At 45.8% G+C, this 13543-nt stretch overlaps 1 protein-coding gene across 3 annotated transcripts in view; it reads right to left on the bottom strand.

Moving 5' to 3' along the window:
- Positions 1-2876: 2876 nt before the first annotated feature.
- LOC114856774 (polypeptide N-acetylgalactosaminyltransferase 18-like) overlaps positions 2877-13543 on the bottom strand; it is a 126237-nt gene continuing 115570 nt past the window's right edge. For all 3 annotated transcript variants that reach the window (XM_029152478.3, XM_029152480.3, XM_029152479.3), the window contains one exon: positions 2877-5356. In XM_029152478.3, the coding sequence (XP_029008311.1) occupies positions 5210-5356 (147 nt within the window). In that variant the 3' untranslated portion in view covers positions 2877-5209. The remainder of the gene's footprint in view (positions 5357-13543) is intronic.

Raw genomic sequence — 13543 nt, 5'->3', positions numbered from 1 at the left:
ACTTTTCCATCACTGCATGATACACTGCATTCATTACCCATTTACAGGTAGTGCTTAATAATCCCTCACAGGTTTCCACTATATAAACAAAGTAAAATGCCTAATTTTCTCATTTATAGTTATCCACTTACAAGTCAAAATAACAATTGCCTGCAGAATCAGCTCTGCTTGTGTGCAAGTGCAATGATAAATTCCACTTCGCTTTTAATTCATATATTTTATAACAGCTCCACATAGAATTTAAATATAAAATTATGTATGTAAAATATGTATTTTTGCTTTTCCTGCTAATCACTAACATGAGAACTCATTTATTGAAAATGGACATATTCTTATTCTGAGTTAGAGAGCTCTGATTGTTTTCTTGCTGCATCTTATCCAATTAGAAACAGCAGGAGACGTTTTTTTTCTATTGCTGATGTGGCATTTGTTGCTTAGTCAGATAGTCAGATCCCCAAGGATTCTCTTAGAGGAGTAGAAGGAAGCACACATGTATCCTTGCATTCTTCTACCTTTCTATCTTTCTTTCTGTTTTTCTATTACTTTGTGTCCCACACTCCTTTCTTCCTCCAGCCAACACATTCCATTGCCAACAAAATAAAAACAAGGTAATGTAAAAATATTACTAATAGACAGGCACAGAAAGAATGATGAGTTGCCCTTTAATTAGATGTCTGTGATCACCTGACAACACTGTGAACCCTAAGTTTCTGCAAAAGTGTGAGCCAATGAGGTGTGAACAAAGGTTGACCTTTCAAGAGCCCATGGGCTTAAATCACTCAGTTATTGCTTAGTGCCTTCTGTGTGCATGTGCTTACTTGTGTGTTAGGTTTATAATGTCTTTGATGTTATGGGATCTGCATAGTTTCAAGTTATTCTTTGTGTGAGGTTTCAGCTTTCATGGCATGCGTCACTGTAATTTAGAGGATGTATTCCTTTTTAGCAAAGACAGAACCTCCCTATGAAAGTATCTGTTAAAAAATGTGGGAGTCAGGGGGGTGGGGTGGGGGTTGTGTGCGATGAAGGAAAAACAGCTGAGTGAGGAGACGTGAGAGAAAGAGGGAGGCAGATCAGAGAGGGTAATGACAGGTCTTAATGAGGCTGACTGAGAGAAAGAGAAATACAGCCAAATACAGCTCCGAACAAGTGAGTAGGATGCTGCCTGAAGGTGTTAATTAATGGATTCTCAAAGGCTGAACTGGTTCAGATATTTACCCCCGGTTCACATTTGCATGCAAAGATTCTGTATAGAATGAAACATTTGGCTGATTTATGCAGTAAAAAGAAATGAATATAACCCCAGCATCAAACGGACATTAAAAATGGACCCTCTTCCAGGGGGGAAGACCTGTTTCACGAATCTCTGCACAAAAACAAGATAGAATTGACTATAAGCAATGGTCTAATACTGTGGCTCCATGTTGGCTCTCGAAGAGCAAAAAGGCACGCTGGAGGGACTATGTCTTTCGGCTGGCCTGGGAACACCTTGGGGTCCCACCAGAAGAGCTAGAGGAAGTGTCTGGAGAGAAGGAAGTCTGGAGTTCTTTGCTTAGACTGCAGCCCCTGCGACCCGGCCCTCCGGCCATAAAGAGGTTGAAAATGGATGGATGGATGATCTTTGGTCTGGCGCTGCTTGTCTTTCCTTTTTTCCTTTCTTTTTTTTATTTTTAATCTCCCTCACACACGTTCCCTTTGACCATACCAGTAATTCCAGCCATGTCTATCCCTGATCTCCCCCTCTGCCTGCATGTTCCACCTCATCCACTCACCCCCTGCTACAATAGAGTAGTTCATCAATGTCACCAGGCTTGTTTGTTCATTGTACCTTGACTCCAGGTTATGTATTCCTTGTTTTTGGTCTGCTCTGATGGTTCTGTTTTGTTTTGTTTAATAATAATAAAGACAACCTCATTGATCCGACATTGGGGAAATTAACCTCTGCATTTTTCTCCACCCCTTATGGGGGCAGTGGGCAAACATAGAGCAGCACCCTAGTGCAAAGTGTCTTGCTCAAGAACACACTTGGTGCTCTGGCGCGCCTTTGAATCTGGGTCCGTCCGCTCCCCAAGGCCACGCTCTACTATCTGAGCCACCAAATCCGCAATTTCATTTTTTAGTCCTGTAAACTCTGTTTGCCCTGCGGTAGCCATATTCATTGTAGCCATGTTCTTTGTAATTCTCAGCTTTAGTAGCTTTGTCCTTTGCATTTATGTGTGTTTTTGAGAAGTTTTTCACAGTATAGCATTTTCCTCTTCATCCTTGGTTCTCTCTGTTGTGTAAAGGGATGATTTGGGGTTGGTTACGTTCATTTGTGATTAATTAATTCATTGAATTGGTCTGAACTTCAGTCATTATAGATCTGCTTGGGTCCTAAAGACCTAGTTTGTGGCCGTATCAATATTTAACCATAATAAATACATATGGCACAACTTGGTTTTGATTTCATTTAGTAAATAAGACTATTAAGACAATGGTCTAGTGTTTAGCACACTCTTCCAGGGTTGCCTGGGTGCCTTTCTGCGTAATTTTGCTACTAAAATGGTAGCCTGTATATCTTTAGTTTAATTCATAGGCTGCATCTACACCATTACCCAAAGTTATTCTACATAATGATTGATTGAATGTTTTGTTTGTATGCTTTAATTTATTGGGTTATATAAATAGATTCACATGTTATGTTTACTAGAGTTTGTAGAACCCCCTATTAGTGTTTCTTACGCCTGAAGCAGTATTGTTTATAATTCAATGAACAATGCTGCAAGAACTTATACTAATACAACTTGCCATTTACATTATCTATTATTTATTATCAAATAAGACTATTGTCCAGAGGACTTGCACAGTTACAGAAAATGAAAAGACAGAGTCACGCTGGACCAGTTTTGGTGTAACGATTTATTATTGTTAGTAGTAATAAATGTTCTGTTTGAATGCACAACAAAATAGCTTTGACATTTTTATAACTTGCTATGTAAGAGCTTCCCAAAAGCTAAGATACTTTTAAAATTTCAGGATCTACAAACCTGAGCCACTAAAAGCAGAGAAGATAAACAATAAGTTGGGTAATAGATGCTACACAGTAGCTGATAAAGGCTGTACAGTTGTATCCCCCCCAAATTAGCACCGCTTGACAGCGTCTGTAGAATTATTTCAAAGTAGAATCTGCAATTGTCAAATCGGCAAATATGCATTTATACATTCATCACCAAAAAAGGCTAAGTCTGTATTGACTTAGATTTGTGCCTCAATTCTGACTAGGTTCGGAAATCTGAAAGACACAAATCTGTGTGCAGAAGACTTGTGTACATAAAACATATAAATCATTAGGAAAAGGAAATTTTGTGATGTAACAGTTGTTGTCAGATCATCCCAGCTCTCTCACGGTGTATATATACTGTATGTATAAGTGTGTGGAGAGAATTATTAACATTTTTACATTTATATTTCTAACTTCAGATACATGTTTATTTTGTATTTTATTTGATTTTTTTATGACCTTTAATACAGAACAATTAAGGCACATATATCCCACAACTAGTCCCTTGTCTGTTATTTAAAGATACAGTAACATGTCTTCTGGGGCTGTCTGTGTACTGTATATCAGCTTGAACTTCGACAGCTTATGTGTGAGAGCTTTAAGAGAAGACAAAGCAATTAAATACTTTTTTTGCTGATAAGGAACTCTTTTGTTTTACCTAATTCATTCATTTTGAATTTTTTTGCATGTTGCAAGGTGTTTTGAGGTTAAGGAGGATGATGAATCAATTTTAATAGTAGTTTGCAATAAAACTGAACTGCATAGATTGTTGAGTCTTTGATGAATAATGTATTTGATAAGTTTTTATCTCGTCTCTCTCTGTCTATGGACTTTAAACAGTCTGTATGCTGCGCTGATCTCATTCCACACTTGTCAGCACTTTTTCTTTTGCTTTGTTTTCCTTAAATAACATCTGTCTACAAGCTCCGTAAGGTTTGACTGACATCTTGACAGTTTATCTGTCAAACAAAGACTTCAAATATTTTAGCCAGACAGAACTCTGCATGCACTTTACTTGATAAAATGCAGTATGATACAGACGGGATGGACCAAACTATAAAATCAAAAGCAAAGTTTTACATAACTGAGATTTACCTTGGAGAAGCAAACTGTATCTGTGAACAAAAACTCCCTTCAACATATTGAGGATAATTAGGGGTGGACATCTCCATTAACCGGTTTGAGTAATGGAAAGTGAAGAGAGTGAGAGAAAGGTAAAGAAAAACAAAATTTATCTAGCAGACAGAATAAAGAACCGACCAATGGAACCATACAACCTCCCCCTGGAAGAAGAGGTAACAGGGAAGGAGAAACACTGAAGATTTTAGTTTAGGAACCTATACACAACCTGCCTGTGTTGTGGAGTTCGAAGACTTTATAAACTCTTTTGAAATCTGTGTCAGTCTTGCATTAGCAACTCTTCTGACATCTTGATAGTGGGACTGAAAATGCAAGAGGTTCACAAACATTTGTCAGACAAAAACAAATCAATTAAATTAAACCTCTACATCATAATGAGCAGCTTGCATGTTCAGGCTATTGATGAGGACACAGTATCTGTAATATTCATGGCTATTTCATACAGTGGATTTATTTCAAGACTTATTTACCTGATCCTTATCTATAATGACTTTGGATTTTAAAACTTGGGGAAACTAGGATCTTACCCATTGTAGGATTTCTGGTAATTTGGAAGATTTAATTGCCTAAAGTTCAAATTTTTCTGAGATACATACTTACAGGTTAAACCTAAAACAGTTGTTAATTTACTGATGAGCCATGATTAAATCACATCATTTTCTGTGTGAATTCAGAAATAAATCTTTATATGCCTAGGTCATGTTAGTTCATATCTAACACAGGCAGGGCCGGCCCTGGCCAAGTTGACGCCCTGCGCCCTTCTCCCCAGCTCTGGGCGCGTTTACGCACGTTTTTTTCTAAAGGCTTGGAGCGGCGCCCCCCCCCCCTCAGCAGATGGCGCCCTAGGCAACCGCCTAGTTTGCCTATACCCAGAGCCAGCCCTGAACACAGGACTCCATGACGGTCAATCCAAAATCTAAGCTTGGTTTGTCATCTTGAAAGCCGTGGAGTTCTTTGTCTAAATTTCCTTGCTTGCTAGCAGTGCATCACAACAAAGCCATTACAACAGCCAGGGAAAATCTGCCACTAGGTTCACTGTGGCAGGACAGTCAGTATGTTTGTGATGGTCCATTTCTGATCAGTGCAGTCCTGAATGGCCAACTGGAGACCAAACTCTGCCTTTCTGCTCTCTACCAGCTCCAGACATCGCTGAGAATCTGTGTTCCGTATGAAGTGGCCCTGAAGGAAGAGACACAGAAAGAAGAAACACAGTATAAACCTCTCTATAATTGGTAAAAAATAATACCTGGTAGTGTCTTTGGTATCACCAACATTGAGGTTCCAAGTGAACTGAGACTGTGCAATACACAGACATTGATCGTTGCTCTGCTTTTACAAAATGAATCAAAATGTATGTGGCCACATATACACATTAAGTGCGTTCCTTCTTCTATATTTCTTATCTCTGTTTTAACACTGTCAAAGATGTGCAGCCAAGTCATTCAGTTTTAAATGTAAAATTCACTGTTATCACTATTATATTCACTATTGTGATGGATGGTCAGGTCAATGATGTTATTAATGATGTTATTATGTCCTGACTACAACATTGACAGTTGTGATGATAAAAAATGATAAAAATCATTGCACACTGGGTGTTACTTCATTCATTGGCATTTTATCTTTTGACAAGACTGGTGATCTAATGTTGAAGTCAGTGTGTGTGTACTCATATTTTAACAGGTGAATTAATATTGTGATGTTTGGAACCAATCAGGTTTACTTCATTGAATAACTACTCATGCAGTGTGTATTAATGCATCACATATCAGACTGGCATATTAAGAATCAAAGTCTTAAAGCCAAATAGCAAGAAAAGAAGCAACTGAAGACAATTGTGCCAGGCTTGTAAAGCTATTTTGCTTTAGAGTCACACAAATATGCAAACACCTGAGTCTATTATAGCTTCTCAGTTCCTAAACATGGTGAAACCTGCTACTTCAACCATGCATAAGAAAGCAAAGCTAGTGGATGTGTAGAAAAGTAGAGTCCTGACACTGTTTATTGTGACAATATGAATTATCTAGTCTTTCTAAGTCTTTCTAAAAAGCTCTTTCATGTGACGGATGCAGACGTTTTAATCCTGGTCCGATAAAACCTAAACCCTTAATAAAAGGGTTTTCTGTGTTCAGGCAGGAATGCATCATAATCATACTAGTAAAAGTATGTATGAGATCAGATCATACAGTGATCAAGGAAAACCTCTACAATGATAATATGGTAAATGGATGTATGGATGTTATAGTACATAAAACATCTCAACTCATTAAAGTTTTTTTATTTGCATTTTTCATTTATCACCTTTCCTTTAACCAAATTATAAAAAAATACGTAATGGGAAATTAAATACCATTTAGTTACATCTAATGCACAAACTAGAATGACTAATAAATAACTTACATACAAAATATGTAAACAATGAGAAGGTAAGGTCTAGACTGAGAGACTTTGTGATGGATTAGGGACCTGTCCAGGGTGCTGAAACAGGCTCAAACAGGTTTTTTTTCCTTATATTAGTCTGCCTGCCAATCTGCAGGGCGCAGAGTGCACATTTGAGTCTATGCTATTAGGGCAGGAATAGTAGTTAATCAGTCAGTCAAACAGCCAGTCAGCCAGAAAGTCATCAGCCAGGCAGCTGGTTCACGCACAAGTCACGCAGTCTGTCAGCTAGTCACTCAATCATCAAGTCACTGGCTTTAAGAGATGCAGGGGCAATGCTATGCAAACACAAAGAGCACCGTTGCTTGTGCAAATGCAATTCATTTAAAGAAAAACTAGATGAGTACTTAATGTTGAAATACAAAATTTTTATTTTTACTGAAGATCTCTAGTCCTCCATTTGAATGGTAAACGTTCTCCACTTGCATAGCACTTTGACACATTCTTTCTCACTCAATCACAATGCAGTGCAATGCAAATGAAGTCCAAATGAAGTTGTTGTGTAGAACATAAAACTCAACAAGCTTAAGTTTTTGGAAATATATTTTTGCTAACACTTATTATACTAAAAGACAAGACCTTGATGCATAAACAATGCCACGTGTGAAAGCCAGGGTGATGGGAGGAGTTTGGCCGCTACATCCAGTCAATCAGCAGAGGAAAGAATCCTAGCAGCCAGGGAGCCCACACACCTTCAGTTCCAGGAGGGCAGGTGTTGTGACCCAAGCCGCCCACACAGAACCCCCCAGGCAGAGCTACAGCAGCCACAGAGACAGCACCCGAGGTCAGAGTGGACCACCGAGGGTCAATGCTGTCTGCCCCATGAGAACCAGGGGCAAACACTCCCCCCACCTGAGAGAGTGGAGCCCAAGGACCCACGGCCCGTAGGGAGCCCGCCAGGAGGTGCCCCGGCGCCCAGAGTGAGCTCACCTCCAGTCCACCACCCCCACACGAGCGGAGCGGGGCCTACCCCATCAGCCCGACTATATACCCCGACACCCGGGCCTGCAAAACAAGGCCAGCAATTGGTGGGGGCCAGCAGAAAAAGAGACCACCCCGACACGGCAGAGATACATGTACCCCGGGAAGAAAACGGTACCCCCAACAAACCAACCACACCACACACATACATACTAGACGCACACATCAACACACACTACCACAAACTTTCTCACAAAGAACTAGTCAATCATACGTTAACCCATGCACTCTCAGATACATTCTCATGCCCACACCATTTGCTTGTTCTCATTCATGGGGAGGGTAGGTCTCTAGTTTGCCGCCCATGTGGACCCAGGCAGGGACCGCAGCACCTCCTGAGGCACAGGCCCCAGTGAAAGAGCCCACCCCCCGGGAACTTTGGGAGACCGCCAGTTCTCTGAGGGGTCCAGCAGACAGAGCCATCAAAGTCCACTGCCCCCCCCCCGGAGGCAGCCTCCAAAGTCCTGGATAAGTGTGTATGACTAATGCAATTAAAACTGCAGAGCATCCTACTTAGGAGGGACGAAACCACTTTCCAGTAGCCCCAGTCCCTCAAACAGTAGGTGGTTGAGAAGGACAAAGCTAAGATCCTGTGGGACTTCCAGATACAGACTGATGAGGCCAACTAACCCAACATAGTAGTGGTGGATAAACAAGAACAAGGCTGTAGTGATTAATGTAGCAATCCAGGTGATTGCAACATCAGGAAGAAATAGCACATAAAGGTTGCAAAATCCAGAAGAGTGCAGCCCTAGGAACAGCTAAGATACTGCACAGTACCCCCAAGTTCCTAGGCCTCTGGTAGAGGACCAGAGCTTGCAGGAATAAGACCACTCTAGGGTAAATAATTTTTAAAAAATATATATTTAAGATTTGAAATACATATCTTCTGGCCTACACAGAGTCTGGACTCCAAAGTCACATTAGGTTTGCAGGTTAGTCGATCACCAGCTCCAAAGTTACAGTTAAGGTTACAGTGATTTTCATGCTTTAAATCTGAGATATTTCCATATTAAGATTTGAAATACATATCTTCTGGCCTACACAGAGTCTGGACTCCAAAGTCACATTAGGTTTGCAGGTTAGTCGATCACCAGCTCCAAAGTTACAGTTAAGGTTACAGTGATTTTCATGCTTTAAATCTGAGATATTTCCATATTAAGCCTTTACAGCTCATAGTCTATAAATGTTGTTGGCAGCAGCAATTCTCGCAGCACTTTATAAATTGCGGAACTGCACAATTTATGCCATGTTGCGGTTGCAACAACAATAATAAACATGTTACGGTTATGCCTCCATTCACACATATTAACTCCAGCACTGTATATCCCCTTGGAGATATACTCTAGCTGTCCCCAGGGTCTAAATGTTATTTTTTCTTCCCTTCAAGGTACTATAAAAATCCCTCTACAATTTTTACTGCTACAATATTTGCTACATGATGTGTTAAGGTGCTCTGGATGAAAAAGAACCTTGCAAAACACAGAAAACAGCGGAAAAGACCATATATTGTATTTGACACACCAACTGGAAGAGACATACATGCATATATAAAACCTCAAAATATTTTACACATTTTCACATTTTATACTTTCACATTTAAATGAAAAGTAATCATTGCATACTGTATATACAAATAAGAGAAGTACGATGCAGCCTTATAATAAAAAAATCACATTCTTAAATTTAGTTAAGCCACAGTCAGATCTATGGAGAGCTGGTGTTTGGGAAGTAGTTGCTTAAAGAGAACCTGGTACAAGTTGAATTGCAGTAGTATTGCAGTAGTATCAGTGGATATTCCCTTAGGGTCAAGATCAGTTCAGTACTGTAAAATATCTACTCATTAATAATTCACAAATACTTACTGCCCACTTTACATGAAATTCTACCTCCCTCCATCTTTCCTCTTGTTTGCTTCCCTTCTTTCACAAAATCTGGATCACTCTGAAAACATCTGCTCTGTTGGTCCCTTTCATTTTGTTTCTCTGTTTTTCTGTAGCCATTGTCTCTTGCTTCTGTATCTTCCCTTGCTATTTTCCACTTGCATGTATCTTCTCATTGCCTGCTCCTATTATCCCTCAATCCCGTCTCCACTTTTAAAAACTCTACTTATTTCTGAGCGGGGAAAACTTTATTAACCATATTGCTGTGAGTTGGCTCCTTAACCTTTACTCCATCTTTCCACACATTCTCAATGCTCAAACTGTCATGATCTGGGTTTGTGTTTCTAGTTGTTTCCTGTTTTATTTTGGTAGTCTCCTGGTTTCTGTGTCTGCTCAAGCTTCACTTCCGGTTCATGTCCTGTCACAGCTGTCCATGCTTCACCTGGTCATTACCCACACCTGCACTCTATCAGTATCAAGTCACTGTGTATTTAACCACCACCTGTGTCCTTAGTTCCCCGCCAGATTGTCGAGTTTCCCGAGTTTCCTTAATTCCCTACCTCCTGCGTTTTCATGTCTAGTCCCTCGTGTTTTGATCCTGATTGTCTTGACCGTGTTTCCTGCCTGAACCTCGTTTGTACCGCCGCTCGTGAAAGAACCTGGACTAACCAACTGACCGTGAGTTTGCTTATCCCTTGTCTGTACCGTCACCGAGATCTTCCGTGTATCGACCCCCGCCTGATTACTGGACTCGAGTTTGCCTGCTCCTCTCTGTACTTTATTGCTGAGCTTTTTGTGTATGACCTGGACCGTCTGACCCTGCCTTGCCAAAATAAACCTGTATTTAACTATCATCGCGCCTCTGTGCTGTGCATGTGGGTCCGCCGCCTGCCCGAGTCTGACAGAACAATCTGGGCAAACTTGGACCCAGCCAGCACTCAGCCTCCGGTCAGGTCAGTGACTGTTTTTTCTTGTTTTTTTTTTTTTTTTTTGACGGCGAGTATTATTCACCCGAGGGAGTATGGAGTTTACCTGCGCCGAGCTACCTAGCGACCTACAAGGTTATTTTAAAATCCTCGCGGAGGATTACCGAGGGGCGTTTAACCCGGAAAACCAGCGCAGCGCCGTGGAGGTGGCGGTATGGACTCTGGAGGACGAGGACAGCGTGTTAGAGCGCCCCAGTGTTCGTCGCCTCTATGAGCGATTGTGTGCAAGACTCGAAGAGTTAAGCAGCGCGTCCGCACCACACCAGCCCCCACGCCGTCCGCTCGGATTACGCCAGCCCCGGGCGCACCGCTGATGGTTTCGGTTTCCTCCTCCCAGCCCCGTCGGACCGTCGTGTCTGCTCCAACCTGCCCAGCTCCATGTTTGCCCCGCTGGGAGGATTTCCTGCACTCATGCGGTCTCCAGCCCAGCTGCGAGCTGTTCAGTCTCCAGTCCAGCCGCGAGCTGTTCAGTCTCCAGTCCAGCCGTGAGCTGTTCAGTCTCCAGTCCAGCCGCGAGCTGTTCAGTCTCCAGTCCAGCCGCGAGCTGTTCAGTCTCCAGTCCAGCCGCGAGCTGTTCAGTCTCCAGTTCCAGTCCAGCCGTGTTTTGCCCAGTCTCCAGCCCAGCCGCGTTTTGCCCAGTCTCCAGCCCAGCCGCGTTTTGCCCAGTCTCCAGCCCAGCCGCGTTTTGCCCAGTCTCCAGTTCTGCCGTGTTTTGCCCAGTCTCCAGTTCTGCCGTGTTTTGCCCAGTCTCCAGTTCAGCCGTGTTTTGCCCCGTCTCCAGTTCAGCCGTGTTTTGCCCAGTCTCCAGTTCAGCCATGCTCCGCTCAGGCTCCAGTCGCAGTTCAGCCTTGCCACGCTCATGTTCTAGTGCGGCCCTGTCACGCTCAGGTTCCAGCCCCAGCCCAGTCGAGCCCAGTTCGGGCTCTAGCCCCGTCCCAGTCGAGCCCAGTTCGGGCTCTAGCCCCGTCCCAGTCGAGCCCAGTCCAGGCCCCGTTCCAGTCGAGCCCAGTCCAGATCCCAGTCCAGGGCCCCGTTCAGTCGAGCCCAGTCCAGGTCCCAGTCCAGTCGAACCCAGTCGAGCCCAGTCCAGGTCCCAGTCCAGTCGAGCCCAGTCCAGGTCCCAGTCCAGTCGAGCCCAATCCAGGTCCCAGTCCAGTCGAGCCCAGTCCAGGTCCCAGTCCAGTCGAGCTCAGTCCAGGTCCCAGTTCAGTCGAGCCCAGTCCAGTCGAGCCCAGTCCAGGTCCCGTTCCAGTCGAGCCCAGTCCAGATCCCAGTCCAGGTCCCAGTCCAGTCGAGCCCAGTCCAGGTCCCAGTCCAGTCGAGCCCAGTCCAGTCGAGCCCAGCCCAGGTCCCAGTCCAGCCGAGCCCAGTCCAGTCGAGCCCAGTCCAGTCGAGCCCAGTCCAGGTTTCAGCCCAGTCGAGTCTAGTCCAGGTTCCAGCCCCGTCGAGTCACGTTCCAGTCCAGTCGAGTCACGTCCAGGCCCCAGTTCAGTCGAGTCACGTCCCAGTCCAGTCCGGTCACGTCCAGGCCCCAGTTCAGTCGAGTCACGTCCCAGTCCAGTCCGGTCACGTTCAGGTCCAGTCGAGTCACGCTCCTGTCCCAGTCCAGTCCAGTCACGCTCAGGCCTTGTCCCAGCCAGAAGGCACCGTCCGTCTGTCGAGTGTTAGCCCCACCCAATCAGGCCCGACGTCTACTCCGTCGAGCTCGGCAGCTGTAAGCAGTCATGCCGGCTCCGGAGGGGACACCGTCCCAGTTCCTGTCGACCCGTTAGGGGTCCTTCCTGTCCCTGTCGGCTCCAGTAAGGACGCCGTTCCTGTCCCTGTCGGCTCCAGTAAGGGCGCCGTTCCTGTCCCTGTCGGCTCCAGTAAGGGCGCCGTTCCTGTCCCTGTCGGCTCCAGTAAGGGCGCCGTTCCTGTCCCTGTCGGCTCCAGTAAGGGCGCCGTTCCTGTCCCTGTCGGCTCCAGTAAGGGCGCCGTTCCTGTCCCTGTCGGCTCCAGTAAGGGCGCCGTTCCTGTCCCTGTCGGCTCCAGTAAGGACGCCGTTCCTGTCCCTGTCGGCTCCAGTAAGGGCGCCGTTCCTGTCCCTGTCGGCTCCAGTAAGGGCGCCGTTCCTGTCCCTGTCGGCTCCAGTAAGGGCGCCGTTCCTGTCCCTGTCGGCTCCAGTAAGGACGCCGTTCCTGTTCCTGTCGGCCATGTTGCGGCCGTTCCTGTTCCTGTCGGCCATGTTGCGGCCGTTCCTGTCGGCCATGGTGCGGCCGTTCCAGTCCCTGTCGGCCATGTTGCGGCCGTTCCAGTCCCTGTCGGCCATGTTGAGGCCGTTCCTGTCCCTGTCGGCTCCAGTAAGGACGCCGTTCCTGTCCCTGTCGGCTCCAGTAAGGACGCCGTTCCTGTCCCTGTCGGCTCCAGTAAGGACGCCGTTCTTGTTCCTGTCGGCCATGTTGCGGCCGTTCCTGTTCCTGTCGGCCATGTTGCGGCCGTTCCTGTTCCTGTCGGCCATGTTGCGGCCGTTCCTGTTCCTGTCGGCCATGTTGCGGCCGTTCCAGTCCCTGTCGGCCATGTTGCGGCCGTTCCAGTCCCTGTCGGCCATGTTGAGGCCGTTCCAGTCCCTGTCGGCCATGTTGAGGCCGCTCCTGTCTCTGTTCCCGTTCCCGTCAGCCAAGTAGAGGCCGCTCCGGTTCCCGTTCCCGTCGGCCAAGTAGCGGTCGCTCCGGTTCCCGTTCCCGTCGGCCAAGTAGAGGCTGCTCCGGTTCCCGTTCCTGTCGGCCAAGTAGAGGCTGCTCCAGTTCCCGTTCCTGTCGGCCCTGTAGCGGTCGTTCCCGCTCCCGTTCCTGTCGGCCCTGTAGCGGTCGTTCCCGTTCCTGTCGGCCCTGTAACGGTCGTTCCCGTTCCTGTCGGCCCTGTAGCGGTCGTTCCCGTTCCTGTCGGCCCTGTAGCGGTCGTTCCCGTTCCTGTCGGCCCTGTAGCGGTCGTTCCCGTTCCTGTCGGCCCGATAGAGGTCGTTCCAGCCCCCGTTCCTGTCGGCTCCCGCAAAGAGGCCGTTGGCGTCCCTGGCACCCTCGGAGCCGCAGCTCCCGCCG

The sequence above is a fragment of the Betta splendens genome, chromosome 6 (assembly GCF_900634795.4).
Source record: "Betta splendens chromosome 6, fBetSpl5.4, whole genome shotgun sequence".
NCBI lineage: Eukaryota > Metazoa > Chordata > Actinopteri > Anabantiformes > Osphronemidae > Betta > Betta splendens.
This window is presented reverse-complemented; position numbering and strand designations above follow the sequence as displayed.